The 24,691-nt window shown below is 37.4% G+C and overlaps 1 protein-coding gene across 2 annotated transcripts in view; it reads left to right on the top strand.

Annotated features, from left to right (window-relative positions):
• LOC121324004 (steroid hormone receptor ERR2) overlaps window positions 1–24,691 on the top strand; it is a 70,419-nt gene that overhangs the window by 32,911 nt on the left and 12,817 nt on the right. For both annotated transcript variants that reach the window (XM_041265371.1, XM_041265370.1), the window contains exons 2-5: window positions 5,849–6,258; window positions 13,795–13,911; window positions 22,633–22,743; window positions 23,453–23,614. In XM_041265371.1, coding sequence (XP_041121305.1) covers window positions 5,849–6,258; window positions 13,795–13,911; window positions 22,633–22,743; window positions 23,453–23,614 — 800 coding nt within the window. The remainder of the gene's footprint in view (window positions 1–5,848; window positions 6,259–13,794; window positions 13,912–22,632; window positions 22,744–23,452; window positions 23,615–24,691) is intronic.

Genomic DNA, 24,691 nt, shown 5'->3' with positions numbered 1-24,691 from the left:
TTCTTTTATGATAAGTTATTTTCAGACTTTTATTTCCAACAGTGATGGGTGTTTACCAGCACTTGGACCTTCAAAGTTACAATTACAAACCTGTGTAATTATTGCATGCAAGGAACTAGAAGGCAGCTTGTTCTCACCCTGATAGATTCACCTGTGGGTGTGAGGATAGGTTCTCCTGCATGGTCAATCACACTGATCTGAGGGGCTCAAGCATTGTTCAAACTGTATAAGTGCAACAGTTAATTACTTTTAAAACACTGGCGTTTACTTTAGTTTGTCTTTCTAAAAGTAAGCAGTCTATATTTACACATCATTTATTTGTATTTATTTATTTTAATCATCTGCGTATTAGTTTTGACCATCACAATATGAACAACAATTACAAGAAAATATCTGCAAAAGAAAAAGGGAAAATCTCACGAGTCATGCGGATGCCAAGAGAGAGATGTATGTGTGGATTGCCCCCTGAAGGAGACCCATTCATTTCAACAATTTCCCCATAGTTTAATTAATCCTGAATCGAGTTGTGCTGTACGCTGGGATATAAATCACTCAGGTCTACTGGAGTTTTTATTACTATAGCTATTTATGGGAGAGGAGAGGAGATAGATGGAAGAGAAAGGGTTCAAATGTGAAAGATCTACATTGGGACATAGCCGTTGAAGGGGGGTGAGTCATGCTGGCATTGCTATTACAGTCCTGTTTCCTTGAACCCGACCACAGCGGGGTTGACAAGCTCAGCCCAGACGACTACCTGAGTTATATCTGAGACTGCCCCAGCAGTCAGAGGTGTCATCGCACAGGCTCTCAGATGGGGATAGAGAATGCTTCTTTTTTTTCTGCATTTCCTTTTATTCTATTTTCAACCATCAGTTTTCACCTCTCTTTTTTTGCTTTTGCATTCTATTCAATCTGCACCTCATTAACCACTGAAAGAATCAGTTGTCATAGTTCTGGAATGTAGATACCCAAACTTCTATTATTTGAAACATTGCAATTCTAAGGGTCAACTAGACCAAAAAAAAAAAAACATAAACGATGCTGTTGCCCTATAACTTTAAGATACCCTTCAACCTTGTTGTGGATTATGCTACTTGAGCGCTGCTCAGCTACAGAGGCCCAAAGAACAATCTGCTTTATAAGGTGTTCTGTAGGTTATTTCAAGAATATGACAAAGCGGTACACAGTCACAGGTGCTGTTGTAGATTTTTCAAAAATCTGCTGTTTAGTGACCTGAACCTGCTTATAACTGCGAATAAACCACAACAGATTTTACTTTTTCAATTCAAATGAATGAAAGAGGCCACTTGAATAAGCAGCCATTATTATTATTATTATTATTATTATTATTATTATTATTATTATTATTATTATTATTAGTAGTAGTAGTAGTAGTATAAAATAGCATAGAGAATAGAAAACAAGCACGCAATTTCATGCATGCACTTATTCATTATAAAATCATTTTCAAAAGCCAATTGAATTTGAATGGGGTGAGCAGTTCTCTGTTACAGTGACAATTCAAAGTAAAAAAAAAACAATACATACTCAATGGAATTTAATTAACATTTTATAAGATGGTTATCATTACTCAGCAGTCCTCTGCGATTATTTTAATAAACCAGACCTAACGTCTAATATCAAAACTGAACGGCTGCAAAACATCAGTCATGTAACAGTGCACTTTAACATGATGTAGAACTACTGGGGGCTTATCAACAAGAAGCAGAATAATACTGACTGCGTTTCCATCTGTCTTAACAGCAGTTCACTTCAAATGTGATGCCTGCGTTTTAACATGGAAGAGATTCATCCTTTTTACTCGCCCTATGGCCCAGCCAGAGTGTATAAATAAAGTGTTTAAAACTTTTTTTTTCCTTAAATCTCAGATTTATGGGGTTTTTTTTTTTGTTTGTTTTGTTTTTTACAAACTGAAATTTTAAATTAATTAATAGTTTAAGCTAAAACCAAACATTACTACAAAAGCTTTAGAGTGACTTGCTGTAAGTGTATATACATTTTTTTTTTTTCAAATAGAATTCCGTTAGTAGTTTGTATATTCATTATTTGCTTTACTGTAGACCTGTATGCTGGCTACTTTATGTTCATGCCATCTGTCTGAAATTCATAACACAACATCCAATAGTCCCTATGTATTCATTGCTGCAGCATTGCCCTTTTTATTATCTTTATATATTTTAGTTTCAGTTTTACTTTTTTTTGCAACGCCACAATCTCCCCTTTTTGCTGATGAACAATATAATTTATGATTTGGGCAGGATGGGCCCTTTGTTTAAAGCAGATAGAGATTCCCTAAACAAGGACAGCCTATCAGAGGAAGATTAATTAACTAATTTCATGCACGACTCCATGGCTCTGTCCTGCTGTATACCAAGTCAACCCGTGATTTACACTGGACCTCATACAACGGGCTTAACCCCTAAAAATAATGTTTCTTGAACAGCTAAATACGTCCCAGAACCACCCCTTTAAAATACTATTAATTTACCTGCAGTAATAATAACTCTAAAAACATGATTACTTTCAATTTAACTAAGAAATCACTTTGACAATGTACAGGATCATGGAAAAGTCTTTCATAAACATACTGAACATACATTGTAAGTACACTTCTCTCAGGTAATCTTGAATCATGTATTACTACCAGTTCACCATGAGGAATAAGCTCATTTATAAAAGTAGACTCTTTATTGACTGGTCTGAAACCATAACCTTTCAGTAAATAATACAATTAAAAGGTGGCCCCTAAATGTGCATCTTACTTAGAATCTTACTTTGCTGTTTGGAATAACCTGTCTTCCAATTTGCATTAAATGGTATGCAAAAAAAAAAAAAAAAAAAAAAAAAAAAAAAAAGCCAATTATAGAATACACCCCCAAAAGAAATGTTGTATCCAGTCCAGTAATGACATTGTATACTTTAATCCCTTTGATTACTTAGGCAGGCATATTTAAACTGTTTCCGTGGTTTGCAATATAAACACAAAGTCCACACATGAGAGAAAACATTTGATTTAGATTATGAATAATCACAATGTTCACAGTAGTACTAAAAAAAAGAAAAAAAAAACACTTTCAGGTGAACAAATACATTTAAAAAATGTTGAGTGTTATCCAATCTATACATCATCTATTTAATAAGGGTATGGGACACTTAACCCGTGTTATGATAAAATGTACGCCTTGAAACCTTCCAAGCATATTAATATTGCGCTAAGAATAGGCAGCCGAATGCCTTTATTAAGAAAAGATTGATCGATCGGGATTCTGGCAACAACAGCGCTATGTTGCAGGCAGTTTGAAACAGGTCTCATGTTGTAGCGTTGAATGACATCATTGCTTTATAAAGACATGGTGACGTAGCTGGAGGAGCTAAATTTACTCCTTGTTGGAGATGGAATAACTTAATTGTCAGGGCTTTGCACAACCAGGTCCCCCTGTGGTAATCCGGCACCATCTCGAGGCTGACCAGAGTATCGATCAGGGCACAGTCCAGATGAGCATGCATAAACAACACGCTTCCTCTCCCATTCGGACTCCATTCCCATTTATGTTTCTCCTTTCTGCTTTGCAAGCCTTGGAATCATAAATCTTTGTCAGCTTTACATATATATTGCGTTTGATAATAAAGAGGTCTGTTCTGTCTCCTTTCAGTATTAAGCGACAGACAAATGAATAGAGCCCTCTATTAGGGGCGTCCCCAGCACAGGAGATTAAAGTGGGTCTCACTGGAACAGAGGCAATGCATTTTTTTCATCATCAAGAACCCACTTTGTAATAAATCTGAAGTCGTCAGCTTCCAACATCAGATGTTATTAACCCCTTTGGCTAATATCTTATACATAATATAAAAACTGCCCCCCCCCTTCCCACCTCACTATTTTAGCAAGAGTTATTAGGGTTAGCCAAATAAATATTAATGGAGAAATCTGCTTGTATTTCTGCAGGTACAAAAAGCTGTGTCTGTTATATTATGCTATAGTTTTTATTTAAAGCTTACACTCACCTGCGTAGTACCTGAAGCCTCTCCAATATTTCCACTCAGAGAAACTGAGGGGCAGTTGGAAGATCATTAGGCTGTCTAATCTCAGTCACAGCAGTATGAGCAGAATATTATTTGGGCAGGGAAATGTCGTTGCAGGGGCCAGGTGGAATCAGATTAAAACTGAACTGCGTATTATGCTTTGTGCTCTGACCACTCAACATGAACCTTGATTGGTAAAGAGGAACAGAAAATATATATATATATATATATATATATATATATATATATATATATATATATATATATATATATATATATATATATATATTTCTTTGTCGACAAACAGAGTTAGCAGTACAGCTCAGGGAAGCATTCAGTGGTATGCTGAACAATTAGGCCATCATTATATTAGTACCCTTTCCATAGGAGAGGATCAGCAGGAGTATACATGTTGTAGAAGCGAATAATAAAACTAATATTTTTTAAAGGAAGTAAGTTATGCATTAAAAAATGAATAATCCAGTCTTATGTTAATGTACATGCAAAGCTTAGGTTATCAGCTTGTGAAAAACTTAATAGTTCATTAGGATTTGACCATCCTGCAATCTTCTATTAAACAGTATGGACCAAGATCATTCTTCTGGAAACCCTGCGCCACAAGGTCAGCTGTTTTAATGGGGGTGTCCTGTCATTTTTTTGTCACCCTTTTTAAGTTTCAAGAGATATTTAGAGCTCCAATGAATATACATGAACGCTGAGAGTGACACCCGAGAATGTGATTTAATGTGACATGATGACCCCGTCCGTGTTAATTCAGGAAACAAGGTTAAGAATATAACGTTGGCCTGCTGACCTCAAGGCCTGTGTTAGTGTGAACCCACCATCACCCAGAAAGACAATTAAATCACAGTGGAATGGGAGAATACGAGGAGTCACTTCTCAAAGTCCTTCTGTGTCTCCTGGTTTGGCTACGGCTGTGGGCGAGTGTTTGACTTTCAAGATGTTACCTTCTTGTCACTCTGTAATTGTCTCACAATTCCCAAATCCCAGAACTATCAGTTCTGATAGGCTGTCACGATGCAGTTACAGTCTGAGAGGTTATTAGTACTTTGATTCTACAAACTGAAGTCTCGTACGGTACAACAAGTAGTGTGACATTGCAGGCACAGCATCTAAACCACAAAGCCTTTTACTCCACTTATTATAACATGGACCTCCATTCTGCATTTGGCAAAGCTTGTAAGCAGGTCATTCATTTAACAAAAAGTCATAAAAAAAGGCCAAGGAAAGCTAAAATCTGAGTATATTTCTCTGGTGGAAATGTATGTTTAAATATTTTCATGTTCCAATTTGGCAGGCAACCTATTAAAGTACATCTTCACATATTAACACTGAAATACACTTGGGCCACATTTTTTTGTGTTTATACATTTTTTGGGAATGATAACTAATATGGGAAAGCCAGGATTTCTACTTATTAAGAATGAAGTTGTGGACAAGCTGCGGCAATCAAAAGTTGTATTTCTCAGGCATTATTACAGCTGTACTCCTCGACATTTGGTGTGTTTCCACTGAGTGGACAATAATGAAAGACTACCATGTTAGACTACAGAAAGGTTCTGATTTCTAAAACTGACAGCAGGTAGAAAGTCATGTTAGTTTTAACATTCATAAAACATTACAATAAAGAACAGCTCAGCGTAGCCTTTTTGTGAGGGGTCCTTTTTATGCTTTATATGTTGCATCAGGCAAGGCTGCTTATGTTTTCATTGTCTAGAGTGCATATTTCTCCACAGTAATTATGTTTTTTTTTGTGTTTTTTTTTTTGTAATCAAATATGCAGGCTGCTTAACAGAATGGCCGCTGATGACCGACACTTGACCTCCAGCTGTGGGTCGTACATTAAAACAGAACCGTCCAGTCCTTCATCCGTCATCGACACGGTCAGCCACCACAGTCCCAGCGGCTCCTCTGACGCCAGCGGGGGATATGGCATCGTCATGAACGGTCACTCCAACGGCCTTGACTCACCGCCCATGTTCACGGCCGCGGGTCTAGGGGGCGGGGCCTGCCGCAAGCGCTATGACGACTGCTCCAGCACCATCATGGAGGACTCTTCCACTAAGTGCGAGTACATGTTGAACTCCATTCCCAAGAGACTCTGCCTTGTCTGTGGAGATATTGCATCTGGGTATCACTATGGCGTGGCCTCTTGTGAGGCCTGCAAAGCCTTTTTTAAAAGGACAATACAAGGTATTTCTATTTTGTCTTTCAGGCAAAACTTTTACACCTTTTTTTACACCTTTTTTTATGTATTTATTTATCGTTATGTTTTTAAGGTGATTTTAAGTTTAATAAGAAACTGATCTATTTGAGCTGCTGCTTTAGGTCTGTGGCAGATCTTTTTGGTAAACCAGCTTTGTACATACTGCACATTTCAAATGATTTCTGTCAACCCCCCTATCGGTGAATGGATAATGTATTATGCATGGAGGTAAGCCTGGCTTCCATGAGGTGTACCGGCTTATAGATACTGTAAGAACTGGAAGTGTTAAATTATCTTGAAACAGTATGGTATGTACAATACCAGTGTCTTGATTTGTTATGTAATAATGTGTGCAAGCAAGTTAAGAACTGAAGGTTATTTTCTTTAACCCTGAACACTTAACTTTTTTTTGTTTAAGCTTTAATTCAAGAGAACATATTCATTCAAGTATAACATTTTACTTTTGATAACAAGGTGTTCTTCTGTAGGTCTGCTTGCACACATTAACTTACATCTGTGTTTATTAGGTTTTAAACCCACATCCATTTACTTTGGATTACTCATAGCTAACGTTTGCCCTATGTATGTAGACAAACAAACCCTATTTATACTACCACTGCTGCTTGCTGACAAATCAGGTATTGACAAAAAACACTTTCACTTGAATAATGCATTTAAAACAGAGATGTATTCCTTTTCTGAAAACACGTACTGTAAACGGGGCATAAACAAGCAGTCAGCTTCACACCAAACTACAGCAGAGCGAGCTCCTGCACAATTAAGCGCAGAACCATGAAAGGAAAATTGAGCGAATACTCGCTTTGCATTGTCGATTCGAAATCCCTGTTTTATTTTCTCTCTCGTTGTGCTGCCTCTAAGTGTAATGGGACTAATCTGCAGTCGTTTGTCCGAGCCACAGGAGTTCTGTCAATAACAATCAGCGTTTGCAAAGTGTAATTAAGGACAAGGCTTTTCATTAGAAAAAAAGGGAGGGGGCTGTCTCGAGGGACAAGGCTGCCAATTAGAAACTCAGGCACTTGTCTCGCTATAATTTCAGGAGAAAAAGAAGACTTCTTTAGATTGGAGAGGGACTGGGTTGAGCCTTTCCAAGGAAGGGTCTTAATAGAATATTAATCAGAACTGGGCAGGAGCCCGAAAGAAGGCAAGGGATAATTTGGGGGAGGAAAGCAAAATAAAATAAAAAATTGCTTTTAACAGAATACTAAGATTAAAGAATGGAGTAAGGAGTCTTACAATTTACATCTAACTGGAAACTTAATACTGGATGCGCTCTGACTAATAAAATAATAATTAGGCTAATGAGATCTCTGAATGCCAGATGACTTTCTTAATGAGAACAAAATAAAAAGGTTAGTTTTAATTTGTGACTTAATTTTAATCAATTAGCCTTGAACAGAACCTTAGTAAAATGTGCCATTCACTGCTTGTTCTGTTCTGCAAAGCCAGCCACATTACAATCTGCTTAATTTAAATAAGGAGAGGAGGGTCAATCCTGTCTTTTAGGTTTAAAAGAAGAGAGTTTTTCTTTTATTAAGAAAGAAGTACCACTTTAGCAACTTAGATATTTAAAATGCCTGCAGTACAAGAGAGGTAGTGTGAGAGAATATTTCTTGCTGTTAAAATCAAATATAAGTTGGATGGATGACATACGAATGGAACTTTAATATGATGCATCTGCGAATCGCATTTTGCAAAAATATACACACACACACACACACACAAAGTACTGTACAGGTGAAGGGACAGTATGGTGGTAGTATGTGTTTGGTAGTTGACAAATTGTATGCCTGGGATAAATTAACCTTAATTCAATTTAATATGTTTATATCAACCAACCCACAGGTCACTAGGGACACCAGTATTATAGTACTTAATGTCCACATTGGTTTAAACAGTATTATTCATTTGATTTTACAGATATAAAATACATCATTATAAATATATTTAGAAATGCACTAAAAAGGCTTCAGCTATCTGCTGTAGCCATCATCTAGTAATGTGCTTTTACGCAGCATGCCCTCCAGTGTTTTATAGATAGAAGTTACTGTACCTCTGAATGTGGTGCTGGCATTGGAAAGATGACAGGAAATAATGCAGCTACTTTACTGTCAAAGCCATGGCAGGCACCTATGCAAATCCAACTCCCAAATAAAAACATTCCATAAAAGAAACGTCAAGCTTGATAAGACGTGTACTCACCACCACTAAACAGGTAGGTACAGCCTTACTTGAGGTGTATTTTCCAAAGCCATGACAGACAACCTAAGTGTACTGTAGGTATACGATCAGACCAACGTAATTGTTCTGAATGGGAGAAAAAATCCTAATTGCTAAAGTCATTTCCAGGAATGACTTCCTCTGTGCATTTTGTTCAGGACGCAACCCTTTGAATGTTTCTCCTTTAACTGTGGGGCAAGTAATAAATCCTTATACAGAATATCACCTATCTGTCTGCCAAAACCCATAGTCTCTGACGTACACCCTAGATAGTTCCATTCATCAATGGAAGTTACAAATTAATGTCCTGCATTATCATCATCCATCCTTAAACCAAGTCAATTTCATTTACCTAAAATTACACCTTCATTCTTCACCTCTTGTGTGCTACCAATCATCTGCTATTGAGCAGTATTTTTTTTTCCCTCAACTGCAGTCCATTTTTGTCCTGATTTTTAAACACAGGTGTAAAATTGGTTTAAAAAAGTAAACTATAAACATATTTGTTGTCATTTGAAGTAATAGCCCTTAATAGTAAGCCTGTAAAAGTCTGTTTAAATTTTGATGTGAAATACCTGCCGCTCTACTGTAATTTACTTACGAGAACCCATTCTCCCTGGCACTGGTCCTGCAAACCCATAAAATAAATTGAGACACAAACAAATCTTTTATTGGTTTAATATACGTAACCTTCGAAATATTAACATGGTATTGTGTTTTCCAGCACCGTTTGTTCTTGAACGCCCCTATAATTACTTTTTTTTTTTTAGGGGGAGATGGGTAGATAAAAAAATTATTTTAATGTGGGTTGTTGTAACTTCTAGAGAGCCATTTCACCCATAAAAAAGGGGGTGATATTAAAATGATTCTAGAAGCGCTCCTGCCTACATAGTAACTGGTGGGCTGCTCCTTGGGAAATGCAAATAAGTATTGCTCGAGTATTCCTATTAAATGTCTAAAGCTATGGAAATGGCATTCGATAGAGAAGAACTCTATTGTCTAAGCCTTGTAGGATTTACAACCCGAGTCCAGATGATCCTTTATTAGCAAGTGATACAGACTCTCAGTGGATTGGTCGATCAGCGGTTCAGCCCCTGTCTGTGCAGAAGGCCTTGGGTTTGAATCCCAGCTGAAATTGAATTCTGATCCATTACAATTGAACAACAACAGCAGCAGTATTACATTTGTATAGCGCCAGGAAATTTACAGAAATCTATTTAACAGCTTCTGTAAATAAACATAATGTATTGAGCTCGTTGTGATCAGAGAACTCGTCATCCCTGGAGATTAGCAGGAAAACCAAGAGATCTTGGAAATACCTCCAATTATAATCTGTTAGAGCAGAAATGAAATGTCCGAGCTGTTAAATATAAACAGACTTGTTTTATCAAAGTTTGATGTGTTGTTAAATAGTTTAATACAAGATTCAATATAAAATATAAGCTGTTCCAACATACATTGAACTGTGCGTTGATGATCAGAATTGAGCCATTCAAGGCTCCTAACTCACTAGGAAGACACATTTGCCAATTCTTGTTATTGAGATCTGACTTAATTACCAAGATCAATGTCCCCAAATCTTAATTCTTTCCAAATTTTCTAATGTGCGTTTTTGTATCTATACAAGATCTAATGGCTTTATCAACATGTTTCCCATTAGGATCTTCAATCTGTAATCCATAATCAGTGAAGGAAACAAAGTGATTGATGTAAATGCAGTGAGGAAGATTACACACAGTGGATAGCATAAGTGTTACCCATTTTAATTAAATCCAAATCATCCCCTTTTTCTGCTGCTAATGACATTACAGTCACATTAATGTTTGTTTGGTTTGATTTTTTAAACCACAGTGAGTATGATTTAGCTTCCATCCATACATTGTTAGGGAACTTTACCAGACGGTCACAAAAAAGATTCCTGGGCTTGCTGTGTAAAGTTACTTTTTCATTAGTAGACTCTTTTGGATTTAATGAAAACATCCAAACAGTATGACCCACATTATATGCTTGTACATGGTCCTGTTTGTTCAGACTTCAAGAAATAAGAGGACATGCCACTGCAGTAATGTGCTTACAGTAATTGTCTCAGAGCATAACAGAGCCTGAGAATTATCAATTAACGCTAAGACCAGGAAAGATAAATATTTGTGTAAGCATATATTTGAGTATAATATAGAAGGTTTACATATGTGAAGAACTTGAATGCTTGTTTTCCAGGACAGCTGACTCCTCAGGGGTTATTCTCACCCACCACTTTCCAAACCTCCATCATGTGCCCGCTGTCTGCTTCCAGTTTCAGCAGCACATTGGCAAAGGCCTGCAGCCCATTTCTTGTGCATCTGACCTTCTCTTGTCTTGCCAGCTCTCCTGGCAATGGACCATGCCCACCACATGGCATTGACACCATCGACATGGTCACAAGTGTACTGGCAGCTTCTTCTGTTCCCCTACGGCAAGCCCAGTGATGGCACAGCAGCATATCCTATTGTCTACATTTCTGAAACAAAGCACTGACATTTCTGTTGCCCGAATAAGTAATTAAGAAGCCCACATCTTCCACAGAAAAATGTATATTGAAAATTGTTTTTTAAAAGTTAATGTAGCGCATACACATTTTAAAATCATCTGGTTTTTTTTTTTGGAAAACAACATTTGAATTTGTATAAATGGGAACTGATGATGGCTTTGTAATTCTAATTGTATTAAACCGCAGTTTGAAAAAGGTTATAAAAGGTTGCTTTGCACTCAGAATATAATACAGTACACATATAACCAGCTGGATGTGAGCAACTGATTAAAAAAAAAAAAAAAAAAACAGTAACCCCTGCATTTATAACTAACTGATCAGTTTCTTACCAGATTATTATTATTTTCAATACTAACTAATGAAAGAGGCAACTTGAATTGCAGACACCTTTCTTAAAGGGGGTACTAACCAGTAATAACATGTTCCTTATCATTTTTCAGTTAATCTTTTAGTTTTCCAGGATTTGTTTTCACTTTGACTCTTATTCTCTTTATTCTGTTTCCTGCTTCAATGCTGTAGATTCACTGCAACATGTATTAGGAGCTCATCTTTGCATTGCTGCAGAATCTTATTTTTAAAGCACAGGTTGCTACACCCTTTGAAGGAGCTACTAAATATTAAGTACCTTTTATATTGTTGTTAGAATGCTGGTGGTGTACTTTTGACCTTAAAACTGAATAGCATGTACTGTTGACTCATCTCATTTTCAATTTGGCCATGGCTCTAAAAGAAAAAAAAGGAAAATGTGTGTCATAAATCCAACAAAACTACAAAAACGTCTTTGGAACCCTTTCCTGTTATCCTAGTGAGATTTATCCCCAGAGCTGAGGGGAGAGTGGAGACATGCTCTGAAGTGAGAAGATGAAATTTGCTTTGAGGTCTTGCGAGTGCCCCCGCACTCTTCCGGGAGCGCGCCACAGGAGCTCACAATATTGTGGCGAGTGTGACTCAAATTGCTTAAGAAATGGATCCTGGTAATACAGTATTACAATCAGTGAAATGGGATTCGCCAGTTTGGAATGCTCTGTTTTTATTTCTTACGCTGCCTCCTCAGCACCTCTCCAGAATTGAAACTTTGATTCTGTGGAAAGGAGATCTGTCTAGCTTTTGTGTGTGACCAATGAGAATGTCAAGATGCATTGAAAAAAAACCCACAGCTGATGAAGGGGTTACACATGGAAACATTACTGCATGGTATTGCAGGCAAAATATTCATTAATCTGTGTTTAGTTTTATTATCCCCCTTGTATTAACAATATGTATGTGATACAGACTACAACTCTGCAATAGTGTATTTTGACATCAAGGTCTGGGTACACAAATATGGACATTAAATTATTATTTAAATATTTAAATTACTCTTGTGTGTAATGTTGAAAAGTACTTTAATATAATATTTAACTTTTTTAATTATTAAAAAATCTTGGGCTTGATGTCTAAAATGTATTTAGTTTTCTTTTTCATCTCTGTCTCCCATTGTGCTTACTTCACTTTCCAGTATTTCTATTTTTTAGTTTTCTATTATTTTTTTTAACCTTTACTTCTAATTGGACTAATTAATAGAACTCCTGGTGGTCATTTTGTGTCTTTGTGGGTTCTTTGAATGGTCAATGGATCACACGTTTCCAGTACAGAAACATTATGCACTGACTGCCATTGTACATCTGTCTCTCATTCCTTTCTTGCATAAGCATGAACTTTTCCTTCTACTTAGATTTTTTTTTTCCCAGGAGATACATAGGCTCAGCTAGTCTTTCTTAGCTGGGTTAAGAATTCAGTCAACAAAATTGATAGCATTGCGGCATACACAAGTGGGGGCTGTACACCTGTGCTGCTTTCAGCCCAAGCAGGTCTGAAATGTCTCTTGTTTTTAAGGGTGTGGTGATCACTTAGATCAAGCTCAGATGTTTCCATAGAAGCTGGAATTGTATAGTATCATTTCTTACTGTCCTGATCTAGTTTTCTATAAAAAAAATACATATATTCCTTATAACATGCATTAAATCAAACAACACAAAAAAATCCCAGCACAACTCGAAATAATGCAGTAGCATGCTGAATATATGACACCACAGCAGGTTGCTAAATGTTACAGATGTAAACTGGAACTGAATCAGACCTTTTTTTTTTTTTTTTTTTTTTTTTTTTTTTGCACTGTGTGTACCAGACAATTGCATTGGTCATGGGATTCCAAAAGATGTGCATGAAATCAGTAATTCTAAAAGGTCATATTCATTGTCATTTTTCTACTTGCCATGAGTATGAATATGCTGGAAAAGCCATATGTCTTCACAAGCATCACTGTACGTTTTTCTAAATTGCTTATTAATCCAGCTGGTTAAAGATTCATATCAATAAGCAAAAAAATAAAATAAAGACAGATGGGTTTTATAAGATAAATTGTGTGTTTGAATATGTCTATGAATATGTGTGTGAATAAATACAAACTACAAAAATCAGAAAAGACTACAGTACAAGACATAATGCTGTACTACAGTACAACTACTGGCTGTACATAAAGTATGTCTTCATGTGTGTTACAGGTAATTAACTTTAATACATTTGAAGAAATCATATTTTTAAACTTGAAAATTCAGTACATTTCCCAATTGCCAAGGTATTTTACTTTGCTTGAAATCCGTGAAACGGTGGGTTGTGTTATATTAACTCTATAAAATATAGATGATGGTAATGAGGAGGTGTGATTGTGTGCAACGTTGAAGCCTATCAGTAATATGTGGTTTGTTGCTTGTTTTAGGTAATATTGAATACAGCTGTCCAGCCACAAATGAGTGTGAGATCACAAAACGGAGACGCAAGTCATGCCAGGCCTGTCGCTTTATGAAGTGTCTCAAAGTTGGGATGCTGAAAGAAGGTAAGAGAGAAACAGACAACATGCTATATGTGAATTAAAAAAAAAAGCAAAGATGCTTGGTGGTCCAGTGGTTAAAGAAAGGGGCTTGTTACCAAGAGGTTCCACGTTCAATCCCAGCCACTGTATGTGACCCTGAGCAAGTCACTTCACCTCTTAAAACTGTGGTCCTATTGTAACTGCAGCAGCAGTTGTAATGTATAGTTCACCTCCAAGTCAGTTTAGATAAAAGCACCTGCTAAATAATATGAACAAGCTACATAGTCTTGTAATGCTGTTCTGAAAAATGTCAGAACTTATAAGCCAATATATAATTTAAATCAAAAGCAGATGAACCAGAAACAAACATTAATATATAGTATAAAGTAAATGTCAGCTTTGGTCTGAAGGTGCAGAATAACACATTCTAAGTTTTGGACCTTACAACAGAATTTACAGTACAGCCTTGTTTAACATATAGGGTAGTTATTTCTGCGTGAAAGGGTCTCAGAATAGCAATGCATTTCATAACCTTTGCTTCTGTAACCAGAAAGCTCCAATCTCCAATCCCAGGTTCTGTTTACATTGACAGTATTGTGATGTCATTAAAAAAAATTACGACACATTCATGAGGCCTTGCCAAAGAGCGAGGAATGTTGGCAACTGTTTGGAAAAACACAACTGATTTTATTCCTACGGGATAGTCATAAACAATGAGCAGTTGGTAGGGACAAAAAAAAAAAATGCTGAATAGGGCGATCCTTACTTCTGACTAATAGAAGTGTAACTGTATTCCGACTGGAAAAAAAGAACTGAGTCCCTTAGTGTGCACTTGAGTGGGTCTCAGCTCTCTACGCATATTGATCCAGTAAATGTTTTCTGAACATCTCTGCTCTCTTCCTGCGGATGGTTTTTTAAAGTCGGGCCACTGGGAATTCAGTGACAATTAAACATGCTGCCAATGGATTTTTTCAGCTCAGTTTCTCCTGTGTCTCTCTCTTGAGAGCACAGTGTTGCAGTAACTCAGGGAATTACTTTACCTGGGCCTGCACATTAATGGCATTTTTATTTAACTGTTTCTGACTTAGCTGAGCTACATGATGAATAATGTGAAACCTGTGGCTTTCAGGAAACAAAACATGTTTTTTTAAGACCTTAGAGGCTACTCCTCCTCCATACACACTTTCTAGTACTCTGTTGCCGTTACGAAACTGACTTCGAGACGTACAACTGCTTAAATATTATTGGATTGTCTTACAATAACAGTGCTCATTAAAGTGAGGTACTGTGGACAGGCATTAAGATAGCTTCATACCAGTACACATGAGTTCTGATTGAAGGTGGGCCACCAGGCGGCTGAGTGCAGCAGGGACAGCTAAACTGTGCTGATCTACTGCTAGATTCAAACACTAGAGAGGACAGGGTTGTGACTTAACCTACACCAGCAGTTTCATTGACATTGACACTTGTCTGACACTTTTGTTTGTACTCTACTTGATATTAGGTTTTAAGATGCAGGGGACCAGCAACTTAAAAAGTATTAAAAGTTGTTCAGATTTATAGAAACCAATCCACATGGTTTCCTGAATTGCACTGGTCTCCATAAAGAATACAACATGCTAATAGTCAGTAGTAGAATCAGTAAGTAATCACATTACTATGCGATGAAATATTCATGCAAATATATTACCTGGAGGAATAAAAGGCCAGGGAAAAAGACATAAATGACTCACGAGTCTCAGATCAAAATGGATGATATGATCATTCATGAACCTTAGTATAAGCTCAGCTGTAATGTAAATGGTACAAAGCATACAAAGGAACCATATTCTAGTGCTGTATGTAATTGTACAGAGTTTTTTTTTTTTTTTGTCGAAAAAGCTTGAAAAATGCTTTGAGTTAAATTTCTTTTAAGTCAGGTTATTTTGTCATAATTGTTTAGTAGTCAGGCTCCTTTAATTAGGGCTTTATTGAATCTCTGTCTGACCGTCTGTAAAAAGGAGTTATATATTATGTGACTAGGTGTATGATGAAATCATTTAGTTTCATGTGCACTTTTAAACTTGTATATGTTTTTTTAAGTGAAATAAAACATGACATTAGCAAGGTGTAACTCAAGCCATTTCCCTCCTAATGCAAGTTCAGGTCCTGCAAGTGCAAATCAAAACCAATCAAATCCCCACGTCCCCCCAAAAAACCCCAGTGAGAACTTTTTGTTCTCTTTGCAAAACAGAAATGTACGCCCATAGTGGGCAGAAGCAACTTCCTGACAGCTCCCATGTTTTATTGCAGTTGTTAGAAATGGGACTCACTCTTTCAGTGTTTTGGAAATGGTACATTATGTACTGTGACACTTTGCTCACTAGAAGCAGAAAGATCAATCAAGTTCATTGCAGAGGAAAGGTCATCAAGCATGTGTGGGAATAATGCCATACCATAAGACTTCAATTATACTGCTGCAAATAGGCATCCTACTTAACACCGGTTCTGTGAAGCACCGAAACACTGTTTTTTTTTTAATTTATACAAACCAACGATTATCACTTTACATGAAAACATCTGACTGCTGGCCTACAGGGAATGGTGTGTTTGTTTATTTGTTTTTAATTAGAAAGTGTTGTTCTGCACAAAGTGCTGTACAAACTACTTTCAGTGAGTGCCAGTTCAAAGGAACACATTGTTCTGTATGTTTACTTGCTGATTTTTCTCTCAGTCAAGGCTGATCATGCCAAAACAAACAGGTAGCTTGAGAATTACGTTAATAGGCTTGGCATGGCATTGCTGGGATTAAAAAACAAACAAAAAAACGAGTCTGTATTTCAGCATGCTGTATCAGAGTTGGCCTGTTTCAATTTGATACATTGGTCCCTTTAAAAGCACTGATGCCATCATTAATCTACACAAAACCTGGTGCGTTTGATACAAGTAGCTTTGCAGATTGGGGAAATTGTATGTTTGTTGGTCTGGACAGATAAAAGATAATTGTTACAATGGCATACAATTTGCCATGAAACACCTTTACACTATACTGAATTATATTGTTTACGAAGAGCCTTTCTGATACCCTGTACAATCACAAAGACAAAATTCTATGTCTGCCAAAGGAGGTGTTTTTTTATTGCAGTTGTAGTTTACTGAACATCATAGTCTTTGTTTCTCTGGAATTACATGGCTTCATGTATAAAAGAAGATGGGTTCACAGACAGCAGCTGCACAGAGATCAACAGTATATTCTATTTTGGAAGCACGTATCTTGTGAGCATCAAACAAAGGGCTCCATCGAGCCAGTACAGAAAGAGGAAGCAATCAATAAAAGAATCAGATGTCAGGGGTGGTGGGTTTACTTTCTGATCAATCGACTGAGATCAGAGGAGAGTCTTGGGAGTTTGGAAGCATCTAGCTCTCGAGAGCTGACGTGAGCAGAACTGAACCGAGGCAGAGCCTTGTGCGTGACAAATGGGAAACTCAGCCTGTTATTCTCAGCTTCTTTTCATATCTGATGACAAGCGTTGTGCGTTGATCAGCATGCTTACCAACACTTTTTATAGGGGATCTACAGTGCATCCGCTCTTTCTGCAGGGCAGGTTGAGCGCAGACATGAGTGTCTTACCAGGTGTTCTTCAATTGTTCTTGTAGAGATTCCCATGGCCCCAAAGGACCTAGCCTCTGCATGAGAGTATTTGACTTGCTCTGCTGAAAATGCAATTCATGGCTTTCCCAAAGGGTCCTGCAGCATGGGAGTTCATACTGTTTTTTGTGAAACCAGGGCTAAGCTAGGATCACCAAGTTTCTTTTATCTGTTATAAATCGTGCGTCAAGGTTGCCAATATTTTTTTTAAGAAAAGCAGTGCCAGATTCAAGCATTGATTTGTAGTATAGCAAAAACAAGCTGGTAGTATTGAACAGAAAATGTGTGTATTTTATAATCACTCAGTACAGTGTATACTTATCTAAAGATCTGTAATGTTAGCGTTTTAATAGAATTTGCACTGGAGTAAATGCTAAGTGAATAGGTAAAAATATATATATATATCTTGAGCGACAACCTTTAAGGTTTCAGTCAGACTGATAATTATAAATCTCATTGGATTTTCATTATTGTTAACATATGCATCAGATATACTGTATAGGAGTCAGATTCTAACAAGGAAATAATGGCAAACTGCAAAATGAACTATTTAATGTTAAAAACTAGAAACAAGCATTTTAGGAACACATTATCTTCTTACTAGCTCGTGGCTAGTTTGTAACATTTGCATTAACATTAGCAATAACCTCCTTTGCACTTAGAGACCTTGATATATGTAGCCCATAATCTGTAGGAGATCCCCAAGCCCATGCTCTTTCTTACCCACTAAGAAGCCTTTTACTTTAATTGTTACACACCCCTCCCCCAGACCCACCACACTGAAGCCTGTGTCTGTTTTGTGATCAGACAGGTGAGAGAATTGCAACAGGCGTGAACACGTGTTCTCACGAAAAGGGGGATTAGTGAAGCTGCTGAATTACAGCCCCTCACTCTCACAATAAATCACTCCTAATGGGAGACCCAGCACTCGCAATTATAGTGACAGAGTTCTGGGACTCTCTGGACATACTTTCAACACAGAAAGGAAATAACAACTACAGTATATGCACTTGCAGTAAAGTGTTTACGAGAGAAGAGTCACACCAAACAGAGATGCAGTGAAGTCTGTTAATTGGCTAGAAACTTGGACAGAGCAACCCTTTGGATGAGAAAATCAGTGTGCAAAAGAGCCATATGGGTCATCTCTAAGAATCTCTTGCTTACCTTGCAATACCACGCATTTCGCTATGGGAAAATGCTTTGATATAGATCAGTATATTTTGAATGGTTTTCTCTGAGCCTCCTGTGTCCCTTTGTGGAATCTTGTGGAAGTTTGGTTCTGCCTCACTTTTATCTCTGCACTGTAATCTAATTGAAGTGATGGGTTGGTGGGAGTATGGAAGAACAGCTTATCTAGGCTATGTTTTCCGGATGCTTTTGTTTTAGCTATGTAAAACATTTAACTGTAAAACAATGCTTACATGATGGAAAAGGGGTGGTGACTTGACAGGTCTGGCTTTCTGTAGTGCCCATTGGGCACAGCAGGTGCAAAGTGGTCCTTTTTCTCACACCCTGTGATTAAACAAATGGTATCAATAAGCTTATGACCTACTGAGCCGGCAACAGGGGCCCTTTGAAATATTGCTGACAGGGTTTAGCAGCGGCAGCCTTGAAACGAGAGCACGACCATGCCTCTGGGTAGAGCCTTCTGATTTTCCCAGCTAAAAAAGGGTCAAGTTAAGCTCCCCATGGCACTGCCAACCATCCCAGCCATCCTGACACATTCCCTAGGAAGAGACACCCAGAACAGGTGAGGAGACTAAAATTAACCCCCTGGCTGAGACACAAAGTGAGTGAAGACAGGCCCTTTTGTAGGAGTATGCTCCGGAGGGGGTTATTATTGTTTTTGGAGAGAAAGCGGAGCCCGGGTCAGCTGGCAGAACCCTCTGGGCTGCGTTAATCCCCGCACAAACACTTCCCGTGCCTGCAGAAATCCTTCCTCAAACAGGGATCCTTTGAAGGCCGATATTTGATAACGTTGCTGTTGCTTTCTCCACGGTGTCACAGTGTGGGGTTGTAAAAAGAAAAATGTTTGTTGATTAATCTGAGCTCACCCTTAACCCATCTGACTCCTGGAAGCGATTCGGAGGGTCATGCACACTTGGAATAGCAGCAGTGTCCCCTTCCCAAAGCTTGCCACAGCCCTCATAGGAAAATACACCCAGATGCATGTTTTCCAAGTCACATAATACAATCTATCTCTCTGCTGTGTCTACAGCATATATCTATATGTGTTTTTGAACAGGTGGTCAGTGCACACTAATCTTTATTGATATGTAAAGAATCAGCTAAAATCCAACACGTACATCTATGCCTGCACTAAATTCTTGTCTCAGCACTTTGAGAAGTTTCCTGGTCAATTTCTCTCCCTAATCCTGCTTCAGCTGTCTTCCTGTTGTACTGCGCTATACATTACATTATTCCAGCTTTGCCAGTTTACACTATATGACTCATGGAAGTGGAGCAATGAGAAAAGTAGAAAAAGAGCATGTAGATAGATAGATAGATAGATAGTCAATCCACTTTCTAATTGCAGCAAGCCATTGGTTTAAAATGAATACAAGAAGGGGAATAATAGGAAAGAACTGACATAAGAGATAAAATAATTAAAGGGTATTATTGATCCTTCCGTAAAGAAACATCTATTTGCAATCCTTGCTTATATATTTTGTCTGTCTGTGTGATTATCAATAGAAAATGAAACAAGCTGTTTAAAGAAATGTGATTCCACCATGACTTGACAGTCATGTAATGATCTCCCAGTGTTTGCTGGGAAGAATAAGCTCCCACTGGGAATCGTGGGTAATTAGGTTAGTGGGCTGCCAGTGTCAGGAAATTGAAAGACAGCCCTAATCAGATTCCTGTTCCGAGGGAATTAAAGAATGTATACATGCAGCAGAACTATCTTGATTCCACTCATAGAAAGTAATACAGTTTATGCTGCCTAGCCAAGTGTACAGGTTGTAGCTTGAAAACCAATGTGGCCAAAGGCAAATGCTAATACATATTTTCAAAACAGTGTTCTATGCAGTTTATTAAAGGTTGAAAGGTAGTTGCCAACCTTTGTATTGATAATTTAATTAAGTGCAGTCAACAGAATGCTGATTTGGCAGGTGTACATTAAAAAGAAAACACCTCCTTCAGTAATGGTTCTTCTGCAGTTAATTAATTGCAATTCCAAACACTGGTATTATTGAACCTGTTGCAGAACTTTCAATGGATCCAGTTCAGCTGAAGTGTTTCAACAACAACTGCTTGTATAACACAAAATGATTGATTCCCCTATACGACAGCCAGTTCAGAGCGTCTATATCCATATATCGATGTTTGCTTTCTCTTTTAAAAACAATACAAGCAAACACAAACATACCAAGTCCACACGTGGATCATACAGTAGCAACTAAATGTTCATAAATTGTACTTCTGGAAAGTGTTGACTGTCTTACTGAACTGGAAAGTCAGGCTACTCCTCTCTTGAGGAAATATTGTATTACCTTCCTTCCTTCCTTCCTTCCTTCCTTCCTTCCTTCCTTCCTTCCTTCCTTCAGTTTAGGTGACTGGAGAATCTAAACAAAAACAAACAGATAGTAATGCTGAGCAATGAAAGGCTTCCCAATAGAAGTCACATACAATTATGCATGAATCATTTGTATTTGACTTCACTTGGTCACTTCTCTATATCATAAAGATTTTACTACAGTATTTTAATTGTGTTTAACTTTCTTTATGCATAACAAGGAATAATGCTGAAATTATTAATTAATCAATCAATTAATTAATTAATTAGTTTATTTATTTATTTATTGCATAAGACTATTTTCAGTCCTACAGGAGGTGTTGATTTCCCCCTGCTCAATTGTATGCAAGATTCTCAGGCAAACAGAAAAATCCTACAAAGATTTCCTTTCAAGAGTGAATGGTAGTGCCTGGAGGCTGGTGGATGCATGAGGTCTTTGTTGTTTACAGACAGCTGTCTTTAACATAAAATAAAATCTATTCCTACACCAAACACTTCACTTACAGAGACACCGAACACAGGCAGAGAAGCAGAATGAGGGAGTTGAGGTGTTTTATGTCAATTGTTTGTAAATTAATAAAATGTTTAAAAAAAAAAGGAGAAAGTGAGAATCACACCTTCAGGATCACAGCAAATCGTGTTTAAAGTGCCAAATGATCTATCACGCAATAATAAAAAAAAAAAAAAAGAATTCTATTATCTTGCATTAGATAATACATAACATCTGTTATGGACAGGGCTGACATTTCCTTATTTTCCAGTGTTATACAGGCTACCTCATTATAACACTGTCCCTGGGTGATAAGGACTCTGCATGTTATAATAGATTGTGTCAAAATGAAGACATTTCAATAGAAGAGCTAGAATTGTTGCAGTAGGGATAGTGTAAATAAATATTATTCATGCAGCTCTGTAGGAAGCAGGATACTAAAAAAAGCATTGTTCTACTGAGCAGCCTTCCTCTACTGTGATTTTACAAAACCAGAGTGCGTAGAATGTTGTGTACCTGCCAGTTCATTAGTATTCTGTCTGTCTTTCCTAAAAAGAGAAATAATTAGTCCTGGTCTGTGGGATCGTTGACCCCACGTTAACTATTCAGTTTTTTTTTAAAAGATTTTAACGAAATCTGCCAGTGCTCGCCATGTCATAGACCTGCCAGGCATGTTACACAAATGGGCAGATTTTGTACCGTAGACATTTTTTTGGGGGCTTTTTGTTCACCGACCATATGCTTTCAGAATCCATCACATACCATGCCCTAAATTTGCTTTTATATAGATTCCTTCAGTCACTGAAAGTGTGACTTCTATACTTCAACTTTCGCTGAAAAAATGAGATATTAGAAAAAAAAAATCTTAAAAAACGTGTGTGCATGTCAAGCAGAAAATTCTTCTGCAGATATTTTTTTGTGTTTTAAGCGCACTACAGTAAGGGAAACATCAAAATATATTGATATGATAAGCATGCAGGTTTGTTTACTGGAACTAGGTACATTACGGTAAGTTAAATTAAATCATAATTAGGTCTTATAGTACTTAAAGTACACTGTAGGTGTGAATGCCAGTGAATATGTGCTAATGTGTCGATGCTTTCCCTTCAGGTGTGCGTCTGGATCGTGTTCGGGGAGGGAGACAGAAGTATAAGAGGAGGATGGATGCTGAAAACAGCACCTATCTGAGCCTGACACTGCCACCCCCAGCAAAAAAACCATGTAAATGCTCTCCTATTCCTTTCTACAGACAACATGTCTGTTCTTTCAATGAATACATTGACTGCTACTGTATGTACATGTATCTGTACAGTTACTAATTCTGGTGGGTTCAACAGTAAGCAGGAACCACAAACATCCATTTTCTAATTGGTGCAGAGATGGTGGGGTTTTTCTAAGCCAAAAGACTAAAATGAATTTCTGGCATGACCAGGCTTTGCTGGGTAAATAATTTTGTTAAAAAAAGCAGCAGCACTGTTTAATTGTAGTTATTTTCCTGCAAATCACCAGAGCATAGCATAGAAAATTACTGATTTAAAACAGAATCTAAAACCACTAATGACAACTGCATTTGTTTGTTGGTTTGTTTTTAATAGAAAACAAATGTTTCCATCCAATTTATTCCTTGGGTGATCCAACAATTATATACATAAAAAACCTTCAGGCAATAACATTTTATCATGCAAATAGACTGTCTAAAATCAATATTATACATTAGCCTAAAAATAATTTAAACAGAATGTTAATCAACTAAAAACGTTGTCAAACTTTGGAATCTTTGAATACATATAAACATTCAGACAAATCCGCTACAGATTGTCACCCCTTGCGTAGAACATTCAGCACATCCATCTTCAAGATGGATGACATGCATTGCTGCTGTGCAGGTTGCTTTGCACTGCATTGAAAGTAAATACTATTTTTATTCTAGTAACGAAGATTGTCTCTCACCTGTTGGTGGCGGAGCCAGAGAAGATCTATGCAATGCCAGACCCCACGGTGCCGGAGAGTGACATCAAGGCTCTCACCACCCTGTGTGACCTGGCGGACAGAGAGCTGGTCGTTATAATTGGATGGGCCAAACATATCCCAGGTAAGAAACCTCCCAGCTCTTTCAATTCCTTTGTAGAAAACGCCCAGCGCTAAACCCCTTGAACATCCTTATGATTTTTGATCTAGTGCTAACAATACAGTAAGAAGCCCTTCAGTATATGGCACCAAGATTTTAAGGCTTTGCTAGATTTCCGTCTTACTCTTTGAATAGTTCACTGTGGAATCCAATGCCCATCAGAAAAAAAAGAACAATCATAGAGATGCATGTATGTCCTTTGCAGGGTAATTAACAGAAAACATCAAGAAAGCTGAAACCTTTCCAAGTGACATATGAGAGCATCGTTGAAAAAGATTACATTTCGTGGCAGCCTTTTTTCTGAAGTTTGAGGATCATTGAAATGTGAATATTATGTCTGATGTAATAAAATCCCACCATAAAAAGCCTCCATAGCCTATTAGGAGTGAAAGTGCACTGGGGAACCAGGGAGTAGTCTTTATGTATCTCTGGGTAGCCCCTTACCTCTCCGTGTGGTTGGCAATGGATGAGTGAAGATACCCCCCTCATATCTGAATTAACATTTGCTGCAAATGTGCACCTGGGGGAGAATCAAAGTCAGTCCAAATAAAATCAATAAACTGCACAGTAAAAAAATGATTTAAATGGAGGTGGTCTATTGAGCTCTCTTTGTATATTCCATTATCACTCCAGAGAGAGAGAGGTCCTTTCAAGAAATAAAAGCAGTGCTTTGTTCAAAATGAATAACATTGACGTATTGATTTGTAAGAATAATAATAATAATAATTTAAAAAGCGGCTGTGATAGTAAGAATGTCAGAATGTGAATATGGACAGCCAGGCAGAGGTTACAGGAGGGAGGCAACAACAATCCCGGCTCATTATTTAAAATGGTTTGAACATTAGAATGATTGACCTGTTTGTTATTAACTAAAATACTGTTTAAACCTATAAAATTCTTAATATGTGTACTTATTACCTCAGTACAGTGATTTAAAATTGATGGAGTCTAAAAATAAGTACTATTCATAATTCAGATATTTTCTGGTTATTTATTGCTGCACATCTCTTTGTAGACAATTTTCCTTACAAGCATTATATT

Source organism: Polyodon spathula, chromosome 12 (genome assembly GCF_017654505.1).
Source record: "Polyodon spathula isolate WHYD16114869_AA chromosome 12, ASM1765450v1, whole genome shotgun sequence".
NCBI classification, from domain to species: Eukaryota; Metazoa; Chordata; class Actinopteri; order Acipenseriformes; family Polyodontidae; genus Polyodon; species Polyodon spathula.
Note: the sequence above shows the minus strand (reverse complement) of the source record. Positions and strands in the feature narration are given on the sequence as shown.